The following is a 22,351-nucleotide window of genomic DNA, read 5'->3' on the forward strand; positions in this document are numbered from 1 at the left end:
GGTAGCAAATACCTGCATATAATTTTTGGCCAGGTACCCGGTTAATATATATATATCCAAAGACTTGTACCATTGCTAGACTTGTCACGAACCAGTGTGTTCCCCTCCCCCCAACAATAGCCGTGACGAAGATATGTACAACCCACAACCAAATAAATGAACGAGAAAGAGAAAATCATAATAACCCTGCCGCGATAATCTATATCATGCGTCCCTGTAGTTGCAAGGTATCTGAATCGATGAATCAGGAATATAGGGCTAAATGATAGGGCTTTATCAGTGCCCATGAATTTCTTCCCCGCACCGCGTACAGACGCGTTCTTATCAACTTTAAAATTTCCAAACTTCTTACAGTCAAGTTGATACTTGATTGACAATACACTCAACAACAGAAGAGCAGGAAACCAAATCATATCAGAAAAGGCCTCTTCAGAGCCATCGCAAAAGCCAAAAGAAAGAATAAATGTCTCTCCCACCCCCCTCAATCTCAGACGCCAACTCAGACCAAATGAGAGCAGCCAACAAAACAATTACTCTCACCCTCATCGTCGCCACAACACCCATCTCTAAAGCACCCGCAACCACCACAAAACCTCTGCTCGGCATAGGCCTGAATGGAACTCTACCATGGCCCCGCATAAAATCCGACATGAACTTTTTCGCGCGCGTTACCTCACGACCTCCCCTGCAACAAACAGCTCCAGAAGCAGAGAAGCTGAATGCAATAATCATGGGCCGAAAGACATATTACTCCCTCCCCAAGAGTCTGCGACCACTCAAAGATCGACTAAACGTCATTATATCGAGGGATGAATCCGGGTCTGTGGCGGCGGAGGTCGAGCGGGATCTCGCGGGGCAGCGGGAAAAGGCCCAAAACGATGGCAAGGAGGATAAAAGAGATGCCCTCGTCGCTCACAGCCTTGAGGATGCCCTGAGTCAACTTTTTGAGAAAAGGCAGGATTTGGGACATGTCTATGTTATTGGTGGTGGGGAGATATATAAATCTTCCTTGGAGCTGTCATCGACATTGACATCGTCGAAGATTGTGAAGAGGATTCTTATGACGAGAGTCAAGAGACGGGATGAAGAGGAGTACGAGTGCGATACATTCTTTCCGCTTACGGATGAGGATTTGTCCGACACAAATACAAAGGGATGGCGACGGGCTGGGGCTGAGGAGGTGACTGGTTGGGTTGGGGAGAGCGTTGGGGAGGACTGGATTGAGGAGGGGGAGGTTGCGATTAAGATCGAGGGTTACGAAAAGGTTAAGCTTTAATGGCCTGCTCGGAACGATATGAATTGATTCGGAAATGCTATGCAATGTATGTATGGACAAATGCAAACATATATATACAGTTTAAGACATCAAAACTAAGAACAAAGACAAAAACGCCATGCGCTTGTATGCGTAAACAAAAACCGTTTTTGGCCATGAAATGTAGAAAGGTCAAGATTTCTCAAGCTCTCTCATGTGTTTCACAAACTGCTTCTTGTGGACCAGTCCCTGGAACTTACCATCCTGCAAAACGCATACGTATCGCAGGCCAAGTTTGACGAAACATTGGTAGACTAGATCCAATGGGGAATGTACGTCGAGAGCAACGGGGGACTGTATATATTGTCAGCTTTATACGAGTTAGACCGAAGGACCGAGGAAAGGGACATACTGGATCAATGTAGATGGTGAAATCATGCACCGCACCATTTGTGTCACCGTCTTCATAATTAGGCTCAGGCCAGTTCCGATGGTCAGGAGACATAATGCAGAATTCTGCATATTCATCATCAAGTCCGTCCAACGCAAATTCGAGATCGGTGACTGCAATCATGCCCACTAGAACTGTATCTCGCACAATTGGCAGGCCACTGTCGAGTTCACCGGCCATAAGCAGATAATCGAGTTTTCCACGGAGGTCCTTGGCCCTGACAAGCGGGGAATTGCTAATATTAATGGTTCGGTGTCGTCCTGTGGATCGACTGAGGTCCCCAAGAGTTTGATCGGTGGCTGGATGACTGCCCTTGTTGTCAAGGAATGGGTAGTTGTTCATGTCGGTAAGCAAGTCCTGTATCACATTAGTATTTTCCTCGAAAATTCGGTTGGACTCACTTACATAGATACTCCGTGGTTCAATAGCATCAGCCGTCCACTTGGCACATAGAATTGCAATGCAAAACGGCAGCACATGATTCAAGCTCCCAGTTAGCTCGAAACAGATAACAGCCAACGTCACTGATAGTCGAGTAACACCGCACATAGTTGCTCCGGCAGCTACCATAGCATAGACACCAGGGGTAACACATGACTCAACGCCAGGAACGGCAGGACAACTTGCAAAAAGGAAAAAGTCCGGGTATGTGGCCACAAAATACTGCGTAAGGTGTCCGACAATACGTCCCATCAAACCACCTACAACCATGGACGGAACATATATACCGGCAGGGACCTTTATTCCGAAGGTGATAGTGGTCAACAGACTCTTGACGACAAAAGCCACGAGCAAATATTTCACCACCGGCAGAATATCGTCCTTCTCATTTGGGCAGAGACCAGATTTCGTCACGCCAGTAGGATCGCATGGTGCAGTAAGCTCTTCAAGGAGCTCAGTTACTGCAAGCTTGGTATAGCGGTTCCAGAAGCTCACGATGCCAGTGACAAAGGCCACTAGGACAACCTCCAGCATGGGTGCCCCTTTGATCAATGAAATTCGGCGAAATGATCTAGCCCAGATGTTTGTGGCTTTGATAAACAGTGCGCCTAGTGTTCCACCTAGAATACCTAGGAGAATGAAGAGCCCCATCTCAAAGATCTCCCAGTCAGAGACGTATCGTACCTGGAATGGCACAATCTTGCCTGTACCGTAGGGGTTGAAAAACTTGAGAGATAAAGCGGAAGCCTGCATATCGGTTAGTTTCTTAATTTGGCTTCTCCCTTTCAAGGTAGGACATGACTTACGATACAGCAAAAGAAGGTCCTGAAAAGAGTCTTTGGAGGAAAATAATAGCTGCAAGCAATTAGTACCCAAAAGGCGTGTAAGGATAGGGATACATACCTGACTTCTTCTAATCCAAAAAGAACGCCTCCAATAGGCGCCCCAAAAGCGACTGCCACGCCGCTAGCCGCTGAAGCTCCAAGAACTTCTCGGCGTTTAGCATCGTTGGTTCGATATTTCTTAAACAGGCGACTGCAAATGTTGCCCACACATGTCGCGATGTGCACATAAGGACCTTCCTTCCCCAAACTCATACCTGACGATATGGCCAAGACTAAAGCAAGAGTCTTGAATATAAGAGTCTTTAATCCTAGATATCCGTGCAAAACGAAGCCGCTAAGAATAACTTTGACTTCTGCCACACCACTGCCAGCAGCAGAGTAGTAGACAGTGGACGGGTTGCTGCGAAGACTAGCGAAGTGTCCACTGGGGCTTTGAGGGGCGTTGCTACTCTCAGCACCAAGATTCTCATCCAACGTAGACAAAGCAATGGTCGAAGGTACGACCGTCTTGGTAAACATGGTGAGCCCGCATGCACCCATGGCCATCAGTATTGCCCAGAAGACATAGAAAATAAAGTCGACCGACTCATTGTCGAATCGAGAAAATCCAACTAGTTGTGACCATGAATTCCAGGCGTCACAGGAACTCTCGCCGCCGCAGCATGCTCTGTGGGTCGACAGCCAGGACGTTGTGCAAATACCATCCTTCAACTCAAACACATGCTTGTCGGCAATATCCACAAAATAGGCAATGGCTGCAGTAATACAGCCGATGACGGCTACGAGAATCCAGCCTTGGGCGCCATCAAACAGGGCCAGCATTCGACCCCGAAAATCCTTTCGACTTCGCAACTCCCGCAAACGAATGCCATCCTTGATACTATCATGAACCCAATCAATAGAGGTAAACTGATCATACCACAGCCGTTCGTCTAGAAACGACGAGCCTTGCATGACATCGTCGTTCCAGTCCTTGGGGGTATCATCTAACTGAGCCTGAGTCCGCTGGCCTGGTACAAACCGGGCAGATGGCCTACGGCTGTGATGGCGGGACCGACGAAGCGTGCCGCCGGTGGTGTTGTGTCTGAAGAATGTATCTGCTCTCGTTGCAGCACCATACGTCGTTCGTCGTTCAGTCCCGAGCAATCTGTCGTTCTCATGAGCTGGCAACCGGCGTCGATAGGTGGGAGAGACAGGAGCCGTCACTGGGCCGTGGTAGCGCTCGTAGTCGTCGGAATCTTCGTCGTCGTGGGAGCCTGACGGGGGGTCGTAGGCTGAGCGAGGCATGTTGTGATATGGCGGGTATTATGTCCCGTCCCTATAAAGTTTTGGGATCTAAAATAGCATGCTATCTTTGACGAGCATTCGATCGGGCCAAGACCAAGTATTATTGTTGTTCCTTTCACGAGTCTATCGAGGGGTTGATCCGTTACGTCAGTCCGTTTCGATGCCGAGATAAACAAAACACAACCACCAAATAAATAAGGCTGTCTCAAGCGGTCCGTTGAAGAATGCCTGGCTGACGAAACAATAAATAGATCAATAAGGATAAAGCGAATGAGTGCAGTCCATATCCAAGACACATGGTTAGCTCCCTAGCAGCAAAGACCGTCAACCGGCAATTAGAGGTGTCAGCTAGATGGTTAGGCTAGGAAGCTAAGAGCTCAGATCACGAGAAAGAGCATTGGGATTGGTCAGTCAGTATCATCTGACAGACCCACCTGGCAGAGTCATTTCCTCTGTAGTACGTATGAGTGAAGATTGTGTTGTGGCCGTAGTCTAAGGCCACCGTGCTGATAGAGGAAATATAAAAAGAATAGGCAGTCAAGGAAGACAGAATAACAAAGCGTGTGATCGCCCATCGCGGCCACACGGAGTTGCGTACGGGTGCCTTAGTTTCGAGGTGTCCAGGATCACCATGATCGGATCGGAACAATGTGTCTCCGTCTCCTCCTCCACCATCCATGAGGCTGCAGGGATGCGTGCATTTAACTAACTTACATAGTACCACCGCATCAATAATGATAAGCATCTTCAACTAACTAATTACTGCCCAATGCCATTTCACGTTGATCGTTTGTTCGCAGTGACTGCATTACAGGCAGCGGCTACTCGTGCATACCAGACCTTCTGGGGTGATCTATCTCATTTCGGCATATTCGCATTCGCCGGTGATTAGTGGATTCTGAACAGATTACAACCGCTTCGCCATTCAGCACCGGGTCATGCAAAGCATCGAGTTTGGCCTATCTGCATGCGCGGGATAAATTTTCCGGGATAGTTTCCAATCAGAAGCCATACCAAAGAAGAGAGTCTGTTGGTTTTCGGTGTTGTAGATTATCATTGCGATGTGTGCGTAGAAAGTCGAGGTTCAAGGTTGGTTGCAGTGGGGATGGTCTCTGAGTCTATACGTAGAGCAGCCTAAATACTAAATAGTCACTAAATAGCCAAATAAATAAGCATCGACTTCCCCGCCACAGCCGCTCATGTCCCGCGGGGATACCATACAGTCAGCCTGAAAACTTTGACTTTTTACAGGTCTCGCCGCCTCCGGAAAAACTAATACGTATAATTGAGGGCCTCGCCCTGTTGATACATAGAAAAAGTACGTACGTTCTTGGAAATTAGCACTAGGTACTTCCATGCAGGTCAGTGCTCTTCCATTGTCACCGTGCCCTGTGATCGATCGTCTCTTTTGTTGATGCTGTATAGGTACCCAGGAGATCGGGTTGACCAGTATACTGGATATTGGATCATTGATTGATTACTTATTTAGTGATCCAGATATTTAAATCTTTGGGTCAGTGACGAGAAAAACCGAAAGACTTTTTTTACTAATCTGTTACTATCTATAGACTACCTAGACCGTTCCAAAGGTTCTTTCCCACTCCGCAACCCCCTTTGCGCCAGGGTTATCGATACTTCGACTTATTTTCTTTTCTTTTCCGGCTCTTTTCTTTTTCCTTTTCCTGAAGGAGGCATTAGTCAATAATCAGTAAACTACCAGGATCTGTGTTCACAATACTATTGTCTGACTGGATACTTTTCCCCTTTCATTTGCCATTCGAGTTTCACACACCATACCCAAGAAACTCGTATCTTCTGGCTGGGGATACCCCGCGACAATAGGACTGCAAGACTATATACACAAAGGTATAAATAGAAAGAAGGCCTGCCCTAGTTTGGATAAACTACAGAATTCGGAATGTCAACAGATCCGTCGGCAACCATGCCTTCTTCTTACCCATCACAGAATGGACGGTCAAAATATGACCAATTCTTCATCTTTGGGGATTCCATCACCCAATTCTCGTACGATCAGCACTTGGGCTTTGGTTTCGGGGCTGCCCTAACAAGTGGTGAGTTATCTCCCGGCGTTCGGCCAGATGAACATAGGTGAGCAGTTAGAGTTCTCTAACATTTTGCGTTGACAGACTATGCTAGACGCCTCGATATAGTCCATCGAGGATTTAGGTAAGAATTCTTATATGAAGCTCTTCCCCTGTCTGGACTACAGACTGATCTGTGTAGCGGTTATACAACCGCAAATGCCAAAGTTCTATTCCCCAAGATCTTTCCTACATTACAGGAAGGCCGAGTCCGCTTAATGGTAACTCTTCTGTGCATTGGAACCTTTCCCAAGAGAAGCTAATGTCAAGCAGACAATCTTCTTCGGCGCAAATGATGCCGTCTTGCCACCACATGCACAACAAGTGCCACTTGAACAATACAAGGAAAACCTCAAATTCCTCATAGAACACCCATCAGTCAAGGAACACGGCACCAAAATCATTATTCTGACCCCTCCCCCGATCAATGAGTACCAATTGCAGTTCTTTGATGCAGAAAAGGGCTTTGACACCCCCAGTCGAACAGCTGCCAACACCAAGCTGTACGCTGATGCGTGTCGTGACGTTGCCCAGTCGCTTGGTGTACCCGTGGCTGATATTTGGATGGCGATTATGAAATCAACTGGGTGGGAGATTGGGCAGCCGCTGACTGGTAGCAAGGATGTCCCTGCAAATGATCAGCTGGCGAGTATGTTGACTGATGGTACGTGGTCCTCGAGTCATTGTGACTCTGACCGTTGTGTGTTAATCTTCGAATCTAGGTCTACATTTCACTGGCAATGGTTATAAACTCATGTACGATGAAGTCATGAAGACTATACGGGCGACCTGGCCAGAGGAAGCTCCAGAGAATCTGCCCGAAGTCTTTCCACCTTGGGATATTGCTCCTAAATGAGGTACCTTACCATGGTAACGCATGGATAGATACACTACTCGATTGGGTTATATGAGGTTATTGGTTATAATAATTGTTGATTATATCTTCTCATGTATTTACTTGGACTTGATATCGAATGGACATATCGCAATCGCTGGACTGTATTATTCCTGTATGGTTAGTAGCATGTAGTGAGATAGGGCTATCAAGAAATTTTCTGGAATCGGCAACTTTTTGGCCGCAAATGATCTTCGGCCGTTACACAAATGCCTGTAACATGACTGTTTATGTTGCCGGATAGATCTCCCCATTTAACATGTCGAACGGTCAAAATTGAGAGAGAGTAGGGCTCGATCATCGCTTGTAATGGTTAGCACATAAAGGAAAATGCCGAGAAACGTCAGTTAACATAGACTTTGAACATCTTGTTTGGAAAGTTTCTGCAGTTAGTTCTTTGTAAGATATCATACCAAGTCTGCTAGACGTTTCCGCAGCGTCCATTCACATCCGGGATTTGATATCAAAGGAGGAGAAAGACTACAATATCGAGTTAAAGTCGGGGCAAAGATTTTATTAATATATCCGGTATCCCCCAGGGTAGGCCGTTGGTTCGCAATGTATTCGGGTTTCGCAAGACTATACTTGCATGGAGCTTCCCTTGAGAAAGCCAACTTGTCCCATCATGATATTCTCCCCATGGAAAAAGGTATCATGGACAACAAGTTCGGATTCAGAGAGAATGGTATACCATACGAGGCAGGGGAACGGTAAAAACCGTCTCTTCACATGCGTAGCTGAAGTCGATATAAGCCAGCCATAGCCGCAGTATGACACAGCTTGCGAAACGACAAACATATTGCAGAGTCTAAGACCAACAACCTACCTAACGACCTTCTTTCTCAAGAATACATCCATCACTCCTAGAACCTTTAGCACTTGAGAAGGTGATACATCGCAATGGAACCGGAAAACTCATTACCCCAGGATGACAACGCTAGTATAGTCGACTCTGACTCTAGCCACTATGGCGTCTATGATGAACTCACCGATCGCATTGACACCCTATCCCAGTACTTGATCATCCTAGGCAACAAAATCGGCCTAACTGAGCAGACAATGACCAACCTAAAGGTCCAAATAAACAACATCAACCGCCGTCTTGACGATATCGAGAAAAATCTCGAGACCATCGACCAAGCCGTCAAGGCTCGAGACGCGCAACTCGCAGGCCACGATACGCATTTTCTCTACCTTCGTGCCAGCGAGCTAGAGAACATATGGGACAAAGTCACCGACCATATTCCCCTGGAAGACATCTACATCCTGCAGGGAGCGGATGTTGCGCTCGACATTCAAGCACTCAATTTCCTCGATGAGACAGACCAGCAGCGCTATGAGGTTGCCCAAGTGGGCTTTGAGAATTTGTATGGACTTTCATTCAATAATGAAAACATACAAAAGATCACCAATGCGCCGCCGGAGATTCGTAAGACGATCGATAAACGGGCTAATTTGAAGTTCTTGCGCGCCTGGAAGTGGTCGTCTGAGACGGAGTATTTGATTGATAAGTGCGATGGGATCTTGAAGCGGTGGGAGAATAAGTTGAATTGGTATTATCCTAATGTGCAGTTGCGGCAGGAGTATGAGGAATTGGAAGAGTTGTATATCAACAAGAGCTTGTAGGGAGGAGAGGTTGGGATGATGCTAGGGCTGTCCAACCCTAGCCTAGAATCAATTAGGCCTCGACCGATGCGATACTGGACTCAACGACCTTCTCATTCCTTAGACTTGCTTCAAAGAGTAAACACGTGTCTTCATTCTTTCAAGACGTATTTCTTTACCAAATCAGAATTTCGGGTCTAACATTAACCCTAAGGGTAAGGCCGTTGACACATAAACCGCAGCCTGAGGCAGCGGCCTCCAGTTAGTAACTTTTACTAAGTACGTACTTAACTAGTCCCCCTCCGCAAAATCTCCAGACAGAGCCCTGAAACATCAATTACTTGCAACTTGCAACATACCTCATAAATAGACTGCTCAGTCTGCCTATTCTTCGCTAAATTAGCAGTTTTTTATACTGTTCCTTTGTTGTCGTCTAATCAGCAAAGGCTCCGCGCTTTTGGCTTGTTTGTCTCTTGTGAAAGCATCCGAAAGCTGGCTACAGCTAGCAAGAGTCTGATCGCCACCACCTTCCTCAACGCTTGACTAGCCATCTTATTCCTGATCGTCTACTATCGTGTGGTCACACCCTGACTAAACGTCACTCAGAAAAACCATCTCAAGCTAAAAAACTGTCACTCGACTCTCACAAGTCTACTGAGACATCGAACGAACCTCTACGATCTGCCCTCCCCACCGTACATTCCCTCGCCCGGACTACTTGACGTCTAGACCACAGCGGCTAAACCTACATCAACAACGTTCATCCACACTCGTTCAGAAGCAGCTTTTCGATTAACGCTCCTCATCGGTGTCATCAATTAACGAATATTCGAACGAGATTTTTGAATGGGCCTTAACACTTTTTAAGAAGGAAGCGATTAATCAGACCGGGAAGACGGCCTTTGGGGCCGTCTCTGAGTCCTGGAGGGAGGGTGACTTGAGGAGGACAAACGAAAGGATTTACATCAGGCGGCTCTTGTGATTGTTGATTACGACTATAATACCTCAAAGTTCAATATTGTACCGAACGAAGAGTGCTCTCACCTTACTCAAGATTTAAGATACCGTGGGAATGGATGCGCAGTACCCGTTTGCATCTCGTGAAGATATCTGGCGTGTATTCGAAGAGGTTAAGGACCTGTACTCCACGCAGCTCGAGCACGGGGAGCGGATTGCGAGGCTGGAGCGGCGGAGAGAGGATGATGCGCGGTTGAAGAGTGTATGGGGTCCAATCTCACAGTTTCCCAGCACCATGACTGGCCCACTCACAGGTAAGGTTCTGCTTGGTCGTGTATACATTTGAGCTCGTTTCTAACAATTTTGTTTTAGAGCCATCTTATACCCCCACCGTCGACGCTTTCAAAGGGTTCGATCAAGGCCATCATCACAGCATCATCACGAACATGACCCTAGACAACGAGGAGGAGCCGCGACGAGGTGCGTCCAGGGCCAATAGCGTTCGATTTGATGAAAGTGCAATCAGCGGGTATTACGGCCAAGTCAATCGCTCGACGAGTGAGCTTCCTATCCGGACGGGAAGTGGTATGAGTAGTCATGCTCTGACCGAACGTTCTCTATCCCATCGTTCTGATGGTCGACAGAGTTCTTCGGGACATTCTCATCATTCTGCTCGGACTAATAGCATGGGAATCGATACTGCACGCATAGTCGGTTCGAGTGGCGGGTCGCCTGCAAGTTCGATCATGCCGCCTCCAGGGTTGTTCCTGCTGGGACCTGTACCTTGCATTATACGTTGCTGGTTGACGACTATCTTTTCGAATGACTCGCTACTGTATGCAGCCGTATGCTCCGGCTCATGTACGTCTTCTCTCAGCCGCAGCTTGATCGAGAAGCTTGGGTATGTGGATCAGATCATTGTCGAAGAAGGCTTGCGTTACATCAAGCTTCCACTTTATCTTCCAGAAGCCAGCATTCATCAAACATCCTCCCGTGCCGGTAGTCCCACGCCTCAGCTCCCAGCTGTGACTGTTCGGTTCGCAGTGCATGATCTGAACCCGGACGACAAAAGTATTCAGATCATTGTTGGAAGCGACGTCCTCCGGTCTCACAATGCAGATATCCTCTTCTCACAGGACAAGATTATCATGGTCGACGATGACAGAAACAAGGTTTCTATTCCTCTTGTACGCCCTGAAAATGACGCAGTGTTTAAATATCTCAACACCGCCTCCAACGCCTCGCGCGAGACTTACGCCAAACCTCAACAACCACACGGCACTGAAATACAAGAAACTGTCAATGGACGTGACCATGGTACGATTGAGCGGCCAGTCTCGAGACCACAGGATACCAGTTCTATTGCGTCTACCAAGGTGGAAGAGCCTGGAGATCACGGACGTGAGTCGCGGCCTACGACAAGGGATGGAGGCCAGTCCGAGCCCGATATTCAAGCTGCAAGAGAAGGCAGTGCGCCGATTGATCAAGAAGCTTATCCTGGTGTCTCGACAAAGACGGAGCCCGCTGGACCATGGGGATCGTGGCGACGCACGGATGGCAGTGCTATTGGTATGGCTAAATCGAACCGTGGACGAACAATGAAGGTGCTGCGACCGTCAAAATCGATATCCTCACGGGTCCCATCTACGACCTCTAATCATGCTCAGGCTGCTTCGAATGTCGAGACTGTGTCATCGCCTGCTACTGCGCCATATCAAGGAGGCGAAAACAACCCAACAGCTCAGGCATCTGGACCAGACCTTGTCCATCCCACACCCAGCCGCAGCGCCAGTTTCAAATCAGGAGATGGGTCATGGTCGACTTCTGGCAAGACTCGAGCAAGTAACCCTGTTGGAGGAGCATCAGCATTCGGTTGGCTCAATTCTTCGTAATTCTTTCCTGTCCTCCATTGCTTTCATTTTATGGACCCTTTCATTTTTTCCAGTTCAGGCTGAAAATGCCGAAGATGATGAGAGGATTGATCTCAAATACGATAAGCAACCAGTATAGAATAATCCTGATACTGCTCTTGACATGATTGTATTCTACTCTAAAATAACCTAGCTAGTCAATACTAGTCTTCTCGTCAATTCTGTCTCTCGTTCACTAGGTAGGTCAAGGATGCACGTAAATACCCTAACCCCAACAAAATTTCCCCGCATACTACGGCGTACATGTTACCCCAACTCGGAATTGCCCCGCATGATGTTTACAAATTAGTTAGTCCAACCTCCCGACAGCCGATTGATACTTTCTTCATAACCTGCAGCTGTCACAACCTCACGGAACGTACCTAAACATCAAGAATTAAATATGGCTAGTTTGACTGCAAGGGCGAGTCGTATCAGTAAGTACTTCTTATCTTGATTGTATCGGAACGAGATGATGGAATACTTACAGAACATGTGTCTTATTATCAATCAGGAAATCCGGTGCTATTGTACGTTTCTCTACTGTTCAGATTGAGACTAGGAGGAAATATGGCATACTAACTGGTCGACACTACAGTATATGTGATATACAAGAGAAATTCCGAGAACACATCTATGAATTTCCCAAGGTGTACGTCCTGCTTCCCGATGCTTCACCACCCTTTTTTTTTGTAAATGAGACGATCGATTGACCATGGATCAGTGTATCAACAACCAAAAAGCTCCTCAAGGCAGGCTCCACTCTCAATGTCCCTGTCTACATAACAACGCAAAACAAAGCGCGTCTGGGCGACACCGTCTCCGAACTCCTTTCTCACATCGCGCCTAACGACAACCAACCCGGGAACAAAGTGATTGCCAACATCGACAAAACCGCATTCAGCATGTATACAAACGAGCTAGTCTCTCAATACCAATCAGCCACCAACAACAAAGCAGACCCAAACCAGAAACTAGACGCGATCATCGTCGGCATCGAAACACACATCTGCGTCACCCAGACAACCCTCGACTTACTGCAAGCCGGGCATCGAGTCTACATCGTCGCTGACGGCGTTAGTAGCGTAAACCCGGAAGAAAGAGGCGTTGCATTGGCTCGGCTCCGGGATGCAGGCGCTATTGTGACGACGAGTGAGAGTTTGATTTTTGAGATGTTGAAAGATGCGAAAAGCGCGGGGTTTAAGAGTATCAATGGGTTGATTAAGGAGTTTAAAGACGATACGAGGGAGGGGTTGAAGGTGTTGTGTAAATATTGATCCATCCTCTTTCTCCGTCTAGACTGCTTACATACTGTTTGATCTTATTATGTGAGTGGTAATGGTACATTCAATTCTTTATATCCGGAATTACAACTGAACCTCTTCGATTTTCGCGCGTCCCTGGGCCCATGCCAAATCACCATCAGAAGCCTTTTGCCATATAGAATGAATCTCATCCAGGAAAGCAGGTAGGAATGTACCCGGTCCATGCACTGTATCCTTTGCTGCTGCGTTTTCAGCTGCAATTTCGTACATCAATAATCCTGCAAGCACTGCGAGGAATTTGTTTTCGCGATAAGCTGCTAGGTAGGCGCTGCAGACTGTGCCGATAGCGCAGCCGGTCTTGTTAGGTACTTGTCAGTATTTTCTTTCTAAAAAGGGTTTGATAGAAAGATGATCTTACTCCGGTCGCTTTGCTGAGTAGTTCATGGCCATTCTTGACTGCAATAACGCGATTTCCGTCACTCAGGTAGTCGATCTTTCCGGTAAGAAGGACAATGTTGCCTATCAAATTCAAAGTCAGTGATATCAAATATCCAAGTGTAGAAATTCGGCGAACGTACGTTCTCTACGAGCCAAATCTCTAGCCAAAGTAGCCTTTTCCACATCGTTCAACGCACTCGGCCCACTATCAACACCCCTCTGAGTAAGATTGTGGGTATTCCCATATATCTGCGTAATCTCTCGCTCATTCCCCTTGATAAGATCAAAATACCCACCCGCCATCAATGTTTTGACTGCATCTCGACGAATGGCGGTGGCTCCGGCACCGACAGGGTCAAGGACGACGGGGTTGCCGTTGCTGTTGTAGGCTTTGACTGCTTTGAGATATTCACCGATGCTTGCGCTCGTTAATGTGCCCATGTTGATGACTAGGCCGCCTTTGTGGACGGCGAGGTCTTTGGCTTCGTCGCCGTATTGGGACATAATGGGTGATAGGCCACTGATAAACAGATTAGAAAGGACATTTACTTGTTTGAGAGAGGGGAAGAAAGACGTACGCTGAAATAGCGACATTTGCGACAAAATTCGCAACTACAAAATTAATCATGCTGTGCACAATTGGATGGAATTTGACCACCTTCTGCACTACTTCCGGAACAGCAGCAGCGAGTGCATTCACATCAACAGCAGCAGAGCTCTCATCAGGGCTTCTCGTAACAAAAACCGGCGGTGTAGCTATAGCATTCCTGAATTGTTCCGCAACAGATTTGGGGTCATCTGCGGCCATGATTGCGCTGACCACCGCTACGCCGCCGAGTGCTTTGTTTGTGGCCGCTGATTGATATAGTACACGCTGCACATTGGACAGATTGATGCCTCCGATTCCGACTGTGCCGACTGATCGATCGAGGCGGCTGATACTGTCCAGAATGGTTTTTACACCTTCTGTGCCGATTATGTTTTTGGTGTTTGTTTTCCTGTCAGATTTCTTAGACCTATTTTCAATTCATAAGAGGTTTGTCGGAATACTCACGTCGCAGTCGCGAATAGTGTGCCAATGCCTAGATAATCGGCTCCTTCCTCAACGGCCTTGACAGCCTCTTCAACAGTGGATGCGCTGATCCCAACAATGGCATCTTTGCTCAGTATCTTCTTGGCAGCCGTTATTGCTATCATAACCATAATCAGTGACGCCGTGCCTTAGACTTTCATAAATAAAATGCTTACACATATCATCCTGGCCCAAATGCACACCCTCCGCACCAGACGCTATAGCTACATCCACGCGGTCATTGATAATAAGAGGGACATTGTATCGTTTCGTAATGTCATGAAGTCTCGTTGCTGTTTCCACGAGGGCTCCTGTGTCACTTGTTTTGTCTCTGTATTGGACGATTGTGACTCCTAAGTAGGGTGTCAGTGGATTATTCGTTTTTTGCGTATAGTTCTTAATTTGATAGAAACGTACCACCCTTGCATGCTTCCTCGACAACTTTAAAGATGTCTCGGCTTCCGAGTATGGCAGGCGTAGAGTCTGTTACGAGATAAAGACTGAGGTCGAGCGTCATGCTGTGTATTCAGCAGAGTAGCGGTATCAAGGTTATGACAAATTGGCGTTATTTGAGTGACACTGTATAAAGGGCTACAATCAAGACTCTAGTCCTGCTCGACTAGGGTCGTAATAACCCTAAGTATGGGATATGAATCTGTTGACAAAAGGGGTCAGCATGTCTTGCCAGTATCAATGAGCATATCAATGGCGAAACTCCTTCGTCTTCAAGCCCCATATGAATGATTTACACCAATATCTTGTCGATATCACCAATCAATAGTTGAGTGGACAGCTATATAGCTATCGACCTCTACCCCGCCATACATCTAACCAAGCCATATTGTTGCATAGAGACAGAAAATATAGAACTGACTTACATACAAAAAGGTCAATTATGTTCGTTGTTGAAAGAAATTTAGACAGAGCAATTGTAGATCGTCCAATGAGCAAGAGTCATGAATGTATGCAAGATGACTCCGGTAAAATTTCCCCCACTATGAAAAGAGCGTCATCGCAGGGGAAATAAATTACTGCGATACACGATGTAATTTTGGCATACAAAGTACGGAGTTAATCGCCTGGTTGGGTTAGTGCACAGTAATTTAGGGTTGTTTAAGGTCGAAAATTCTGTTGCCGTTTTGCCGGAAGTCAGCTGACGTACGTACTTTTCCGAGGCGTGTATTTTATTGTTCCTAGCGCTGCTAGCAATTCCATAGAAAATCAGGTACTGGTAATTAAAATACGTGGGCGTAATGTGGCCGCTGATTGGCCCGACGGCGTTAGGCCGCTGTGGGCCGTTATTGCCTTTTCCCTCTCAACCCGATTTTGTTCTTACAAATTCCTCTTCCTTACACACAACTTGGAAAGCATCATTCTTCCTGCAACTATCTCAAAATCTATCATCGTTTCATACAGTTGACTCTTAGTCATCTCGCTACAGAAGTGCGTATACAGCTAAAACATCCCGCCCACTCTGTCTTTGATTACACAAAGCAAAGTTGTGAATCAAACCAGCATTGCATTGTTCTGACTCTTTCTCATCTTCCAGATCTCGATTCTGCCCACTTCATCAAAAGCCATCACTCGTTGGTTTTTGGATTCATATAAATACCGTCGCAACGTTTACCGCCAGCGAACAAAGACAGCTCGAGGTCGAGAGTCTGTTCATGTATTCGCCCTCCGTCAACGCTTTTGAATACCATTTGCCGCTCACGCTGCATACGTTTCGCTACGTGCGGAAACCGTGTAGTATACACTCGAGATCCTGTGGTTGAACCGTCTATTACTAGACGATCATCAAACTCCCCTATTCTTCTTTTACAAAGAATTTGAGGCAAATTGTACCGCATGTATCTTTGCCACCAAACAATTTTTGTTGTGTCTCCCGTCGTCCGCCTTTCGCATAAACCGCCCATTCTCGCTTCTTGAAAAAGTCTTGTCAAAATAAACCCACCAAACCGACACCATGGCTACCGTCAACGTTCGTCGTGATGTTACCGATCCCTTCTACCGTTACAAGATGGAGAAGCTGCAGGCCAAGATTGAGGGAAAAGGCAACGGTATCAAGACCGTCGTTGTGAACTTGAACACCGTCGCTCAGTCCCTTGCTCGTCCTCCCGAGTACCTCATCAAGTACTTTGGTTTCGAAATTGGAGCTCAGGCCAACGCCAAGCCCACTGACGACCGTTGGATCATCAACGGTGCTCACGACGCTCCTAAGCTTCAGGACTTGTTGGACGGTTTCATTGACAAGTTCGTTCTCTGCAAGAAGTGCAAGAACCCCGAAACCGAAGTCATCCTCAAGGACAACCGTATCACTTTGGACTGCAAAGCTTGCGGTCAGCGCTCTGACGTCGATCCTCGTCTCAAGCTGAGCACTTTCATCTTGAGAAAGACTCCCGCCAAGGGAGGTAAAAAGGACAAGAAGTCTCGTCGTGACAAGAAGAAAGACAAGGACGAAGCCAATGGAGAAAAGAATGGCAGCCCAGGAGACAGCAATGCTTCTGACGACGGCGAAAACGGCGACGGCGAGATTCCAGCTGCTAGTGATGACGAAATCGTCGCTGGCGCGGACAAGATCAACATCGAGGATGAGGATGAAGAAGAGGTTCATTGGTCCGTCGATGTCTCCGAGGAGGCTGTCAAGGCCCGTGCCAAGGACCTTCCCGACGATCTTAAGCGCACTCTGATCATCGAAGGCGGTGAGGACGATGACGAAGAAGGTGGTGCTACCATCTACGATCAACTTGGAAGCTGGATCCTCAAAGAAGCCGAAGATAACGGTAGCGTCGCAAAGGTCGGCGACATTGAGATCTACAAGAAGGCCAAGGAGCTTGGCATTGAGAACAAGCACAAGACTTTGACTGTGCTCGCGCAGACCATCTTCGACGACAAGATTGTCAAGCAGATCCCATCTCGTGCTGCCATGCTCAAGAAGTTGATCACTTCTGAGCGTCATGAGAAGGCATTCCTTGGCGGTACCGAACGTTTCCTAGGCAAGGATCACCCCGAGCTCATCCCTCAGGTCCCAGCTATCCTTCTCGGATTTTACCAGAATGATCTCGTTTCCGAGGACGTTCTCACCGCTTGGGGTAGCAAGGGCAGTAAGAAGTATGTCGATCTTCCTACCAGCCGAAAGGTTCGCAAGGCTGCTGAAAAGTTCCTAGAGTGGCTTTCGACTGCTGACAGCGATGAGAGTGAGGAAGAGTCTGAGTAAAATCGCTCAATCATTCCATCCGTGGCGCACAGCACAGTTCACATTCATTTGTTAAATGTGCTCCATGAATCCTGTCTTGACATTTCAATCTAACTCAATTTGTTGTTCTTCTCGGTGTCATCTTGTCTACGACAGATGATGATTCGGTTGATATTGCTATATTGCTTGTTATGTTTGAGTTGACTGTGATCTCTCGTGCGAAAAGGGGACAACTAATCACAAATCAAATTTCTCCACTCATTTGAGAATATGCATTTCAATCGTAGTCATGGTATCTAAATGTATGCTAGTATCGTGCACCTCACCCCTTGTAGGCTAAAGACTATACGACCTCTACAGACGCAAACTTCCATCTCTCTCCCTTAACAGCATTGTCATTAAACCGTCCCAGGTCCTTTGGCAATTGCCAACGATCTACCTCTCCTGGCATCGCAGTCGCCGTAGCATTTTCAGATACCAACCCTTGCCAAAAAATAAACCACGTCAGGTCCTTATTCCATGCCTCCATCGCCTGCAACGCCTTATTGACAAGGTGCATATCCTCTTCTCCTCTTTCGGGGAGTTGTTGGATAGCTTGCTGCTGCCCCTGATGGGATGTAATCCGATTGTAATAATAAAAGTAGTATTTTGGTCCGACGAATTTCATAATCCATCCTCCAAGAAACTCGCAGAGTTCATCGCCGATAGACAGTGGAATCCGCACGTGAGCGAGCACATTCACGAACAAGGCCAGAAGGGAGCGCCAGAGGATATGATGTTGTGTAAAAGAGCGGGCGGTTCTATTGGACAAACTCAGGTCCGGAATCGCAGGGTTGAACAACGCCAATGATGTATCCTTTGATTTCTGTTGCCATCTGGATTGGCGTTCAAGATTCCTTTCTACGTCGACTAGGACTTTGTTCCAGTTGTCGAGATATAAGCGGCGCCAGCGTGGGTATTCGCCTGCTACGCGCGACGCCATGAAGTCACCTGCTAGTTCGCACATGCTGGTCACGGCGTCACAGGCTGCGGCGGTGACGAATGTTTCTTCTTTGATTATGCTGTCATCGTCTGGTTTGGGTGTTCGAGAGATAATATCCGTCGACGATGAAGTCGTCGATGCCTTTGTTGTAAGGTAGATAGACGCCGACCCTGTGGCAGAAGGAGGCGCAATTCGTAAACTAACCGGCGGCCATAACTCATTGATAAGCGGGAGAAAACTTGTCTGATTTTTCGACAAGACGGGGAGAGCCTGATTGAGAAGGGATAAGAGTGATCGCCTCAGGAAGGGCGAGGGTGAGCCTAGATGTGGAGGTATAGATTTGACTATTTGTAGGAGTAGATTGTGTGATTTGCTGAGAGGCTTGGGGGCGTCTTCGGGATCTTTGGGTGGAGGGAGAGATTCGTCAGGCTCGTCTAGAGGGTTGATGGTCTCGTTGAGAAGTTCTTCGATGTTTTTGTCTTCGTCTTCTTTGGGAAGCGGAGGTCCGTCTAGTTCGCGTGTCCAAGGACGTCGAGGGTGTGGCAATAGTTCTTCGTCTAGCTGGGAGTCGATTTCTTCGATACGTGCTCGTTTGATTTTCCTACGAGAAATATCATTCACCAATCTTGTTACTGACAGTGGATCGTATGCCTGTTTTTTGTGCTCTACGAGGTTTTCTTGACCGTCCCCGGTGATCGCCAGCAATTCAGGGCTTCTGGTACCCTCTTCAACAATCGCAGCGAGACTCGAGTACAGCAATTCCACAAGCCTGGGGTATCCGTGATACATATCAAGAATGCCGAAAATAGAGCTCACAAGATCATCCAAGTATGGTATAAGACCGGCCCCAGAAAGCTTGACCATCATCAAAAGAACTTGTGGGGGATACGGCGAGACGTCGAACGTATTGAGCTTGAGAGCCACTGCGTTGACTAGATAGTCGACGTTCTCAATCAGCATTGTGCGTGTATCTGGGTAATTGCAGGATTGTGTGATTATATTCAAACACGCCATAGCATGCGTCTGTAGGTTAGTGTTGTTCGAAGCAAGGAATTGCAGCACCGGATACAAGGCATCTATCAATTCCGGCCGAAAGTCTTCTTTGAGTTGTTGGGCTTGCAAAGCCACGACTTCTAATGAAAGTGCAGAGACCCTCCAGTCCCTTGGTTCGGTCGATGGTGGCTCGTTCAAAGTTGGAAGAGCAATGGAATAGAGTTCCTCGATCATTGTGGTTCGAGACGGAACGGTGGAAGAAGTATCAAAATTGAGGAATTCGTCGATGCCACTTGACCCTTCAGATCTCAAGAACTGCAAGGCCAGCCATAAAGGTGCAACTATGGTATCACCAGAAGCCTGATAAACTTGGTTGATAATATATCTCGTAATGGTTTCGCCCGACTGTGTGCGATTGAGCCTTGTCACCATGGATGTCATATCCGCCAGCGTCTGCTGCTGACTGCGATGTTCGAGAAGTACCGGAGGAAACATCTGTGAAGTATTCTGTCTGCCTAAAACAGCAAGTTCGAGACCACCTCCTGAAGAAGAGGTCACAGGCATAGGCACTGATTTTGATGATTGAACGACTGCCGCAACACTATCGCAAAGCCCAAGCGCGACATTGCTTTCTAGTAAAGTTGAACTCGATTGTACTTGCGAGAGAATTTGGAAAGCGATGGCGATTTGTTTGATAGCCCTTTGTTTGGCAGCTTCGTCATTGCTTTGCATGATCCTCTGAAAGGAAGTCGTCCATATATAAAGTAGATCCTTGAGGACGTCCACAGTTTGACCTTGTACCGTAGCTAGATGAAGCAATGAGGTATAGGCATCGTTCGGAGTGTTAGCATCGTCAACATCTGAGAGTACCACCATGGTCTCTACGATGAGAGACAGTGATTCCTTCAAAGACTTTGGACATTCTTCTATTATCATCACACAGAGATTGAGAAGAGCATCGCGCACTGCTTGTCGTTCGTGCTGTCTAATTTGAATCACATTTGCTAAAGCAAGCTTGATTTGTCCAGTCGTTGCTTTAAGCCATGATTCGTCAAGGACTAGTTTGTCGCCTGGTTCATCTTTACTTTGTTTTTGCTGTTCTCCATACACAGCTTCATCATTGAGAACACTCCTAAGAATACTCTCCAATAACCGAAGGGATCCCTCTAGGACTTTGAAGCTCCTCCGGGTCTTGGTGGTAGGTTTCACGATTTTTGTCAAGGCTGAGACAACACGAGGCATTATACTTGCCAAGATGACTCTATCTGTGACCCGGCTGAAAAGAGATTGAAGTGCGGATAGGGCTGCTATTTGGACATCAGCCGAAGCCCCTTCTGAAATACCTTCCAGAAGTAGATAGACAGTTTGATCAATGATCGTAGCAGAACCGATCTCATTGAATATGGTGCGTTCAGCTACTGGACCCTGGAGCATTTGAAAGATAGAGTCCATGCATATAAAACTTGCAACTGAAAGCTCTTCCGACTCCGGTTTTAGAGTTACCTGTCCCCGGTTCTGGGCTGGCGTACCTCCCACCAGAATGGTCATGAGAATGAGCAACTGTTTCCCCATTTCGGGGGCTAACTGAGTTCGCCATCCCTCCGTGACAAGGACTGTAATGCATTTGACTGCAACCTCTAGGCATCTCTGAGGTAGAGCCTGTGCCTGATTGAACACTTGCGACAGAGGGAAGAAAACATATTCGGCGAGTTTTACGTCCAGGGCAGCCTCACCTCCCAAAGGCTCAAGTACAGCGTACAACTCATCTAGTGCTTTTTGGACATCACTAGGCTGGTTCTGTCGTGTACGGAAACTTAAAGCTGCGGAGCTCAGCGCGACGCATACAGGGCGAAGCTTTATGATGTCAAGTTAGATACATTTCGATGCATAGAAAAACGCAGGAGCGGCCTACCTTCCTGAACGCTTCCTGTCTTTGAGCTTCCATTGATTGCCTAGTTCATATACATGGAAAAATATTGGACAGTTTATTTTGTCAAGCCATCCGCGACACCAATTCAATGAATAAGAGAATATATTCACCGTAGTTGTAGCATTCAAAAGAGTCCAAACATGTCATCTCTTTCTATCCCGTCACATTTTCTGCCGTATTTATTTTAGGCGGTCTTTATGATACTGACCGCCTTTGTTGTTGCATTACAACCTCCAAGGCAAGAAAGTTGAATGTGTTCATTAAAAGCAATTGAGATATTATTTTACTTCTCAGTAGAATATCCCAAATAAACACTCCTGATAATTCCAATTACTTGTACGATGACTGATTGCTGAGCTATTCGCGAACAACAATCGACATTCTAGGCAGCACCGCACGTGACGCCATAACTAATTAACGCGTCACTTCCCTTGACGCGTCTCAGAAAGTTTGGGAGACTCCCAGGCTGAAAGGACGTTACAGCCTCATTCACGCCGAAAGGCATCTCATCTCCCCCAGCATTCCCTGGAGGTTTTCAACTCTGTGGTTCCTATTTCTTTCAAACAATTGATATATTCTTCTATGCGGCAATCCTTGCGTTTCTCTGTCCTGCATTGGTCCTCTCCCAGTTCAAGGAATCGCGGTCCACTTTCTAGCCTCCTTTCGAGACGATCTGATTTCATTCATGCGACTACACCGGTAAATATCTCGACAATAAGTTATCAGA

At 47.0% G+C, this 22,351-nt stretch overlaps 9 protein-coding genes across 9 annotated transcripts; 6 read left to right on the plus strand and 3 right to left on the minus strand.

The window, feature by feature from the left end:
• Positions 1-508: 508 nt before the first annotated feature.
• EYB26_005772 (uncharacterized protein) lies at positions 509-1,276 on the plus strand (the record flags this gene model as incomplete). The annotated part of the gene is made up of 1 exon (XM_054265055.1): positions 509-1,276. The coding sequence occupies one exon, from the start codon at positions 509-511 to the stop codon at positions 1,274-1,276; it is 768 nt and encodes a 255-aa protein (XP_054121030.1).
• Positions 1,277-1,447: 171 nt separating this feature from the next.
• Positions 1,448-4,279, minus strand: EYB26_005773 (uncharacterized protein; the record flags this gene model as incomplete). The annotated part of the gene is made up of 5 exons (XM_054265056.1): positions 1,448-1,609; positions 1,668-2,063; positions 2,112-2,894; positions 2,954-3,002; positions 3,051-4,279. 5 exons carry the CDS (start codon positions 4,277-4,279, stop codon positions 1,448-1,450), a joined length of 2,619 nt encoding a protein of 872 aa, XP_054121031.1.
• Positions 4,280-6,221: 1,942 nt separating this feature from the next.
• On the plus strand, positions 6,222-7,237 carry EYB26_005774 (uncharacterized protein; the record flags this gene model as incomplete). Its single annotated transcript, XM_054265057.1, has 5 exons — positions 6,222-6,351; positions 6,427-6,466; positions 6,524-6,602; positions 6,655-7,045; positions 7,104-7,237. The coding sequence occupies 5 exons, from the start codon at positions 6,222-6,224 to the stop codon at positions 7,235-7,237; spliced, it is 774 nt and encodes a 257-aa protein (XP_054121032.1).
• Positions 7,238-8,176: 939 nt separating this feature from the next.
• EYB26_005775 (uncharacterized protein) lies at positions 8,177-8,902 on the plus strand (the record flags this gene model as incomplete). The annotated part of the gene is made up of 1 exon (XM_054265058.1): positions 8,177-8,902. The coding sequence occupies one exon, from the start codon at positions 8,177-8,179 to the stop codon at positions 8,900-8,902; it is 726 nt and encodes a 241-aa protein (XP_054121033.1).
• A 1,051-nt stretch (positions 8,903-9,953) lies between these two features.
• EYB26_005776 (uncharacterized protein) lies at positions 9,954-11,730 on the plus strand (the record flags this gene model as incomplete). Its single annotated transcript, XM_054265059.1, has 2 exons — positions 9,954-10,152; positions 10,211-11,730. The coding sequence occupies 2 exons, from the start codon at positions 9,954-9,956 to the stop codon at positions 11,728-11,730; spliced, it is 1,719 nt and encodes a 572-aa protein (XP_054121034.1).
• A 421-nt stretch (positions 11,731-12,151) lies between these two features.
• Positions 12,152-13,025, plus strand: EYB26_005777 (uncharacterized protein; the record flags this gene model as incomplete). Its single annotated transcript, XM_054265060.1, has 4 exons — positions 12,152-12,185; positions 12,263-12,278; positions 12,347-12,400; positions 12,473-13,025. 4 exons carry the CDS (start codon positions 12,152-12,154, stop codon positions 13,023-13,025), a joined length of 657 nt encoding a protein of 218 aa, XP_054121035.1.
• Positions 13,026-13,115: 90 nt separating this feature from the next.
• Positions 13,116-15,040, minus strand: EYB26_005778 (uncharacterized protein; the record flags this gene model as incomplete). The annotated part of the gene is made up of 7 exons (XM_054265061.1): positions 13,116-13,370; positions 13,432-13,532; positions 13,592-13,971; positions 14,030-14,449; positions 14,506-14,641; positions 14,700-14,876; positions 14,941-15,040. 7 exons carry the CDS (start codon positions 15,038-15,040, stop codon positions 13,116-13,118), a joined length of 1,569 nt encoding a protein of 522 aa, XP_054121036.1.
• Positions 15,041-16,489: 1,449 nt separating this feature from the next.
• EYB26_005779 (uncharacterized protein) lies at positions 16,490-17,740 on the plus strand (the record flags this gene model as incomplete). The annotated part of the gene is made up of 1 exon (XM_054265062.1): positions 16,490-17,740. The coding sequence occupies one exon, from the start codon at positions 16,490-16,492 to the stop codon at positions 17,738-17,740; it is 1,251 nt and encodes a 416-aa protein (XP_054121037.1).
• Positions 17,741-18,062: 322 nt separating this feature from the next.
• EYB26_005780 (uncharacterized protein) lies at positions 18,063-21,639 on the minus strand (the record flags this gene model as incomplete). Its single annotated transcript, XM_054265063.1, has 2 exons — positions 18,063-21,548; positions 21,607-21,639. The coding sequence occupies 2 exons, from the start codon at positions 21,637-21,639 to the stop codon at positions 18,063-18,065; spliced, it is 3,519 nt and encodes a 1,172-aa protein (XP_054121038.1).
• Between the last annotated feature and the right edge of the window lie 712 nt (positions 21,640-22,351).

Source organism: Talaromyces marneffei, chromosome 4 (assembly GCF_009556855.1).
Source record: "Talaromyces marneffei chromosome 4, complete sequence".
NCBI lineage: Eukaryota > Fungi > Ascomycota > Eurotiomycetes > Eurotiales > Trichocomaceae > Talaromyces > Talaromyces marneffei.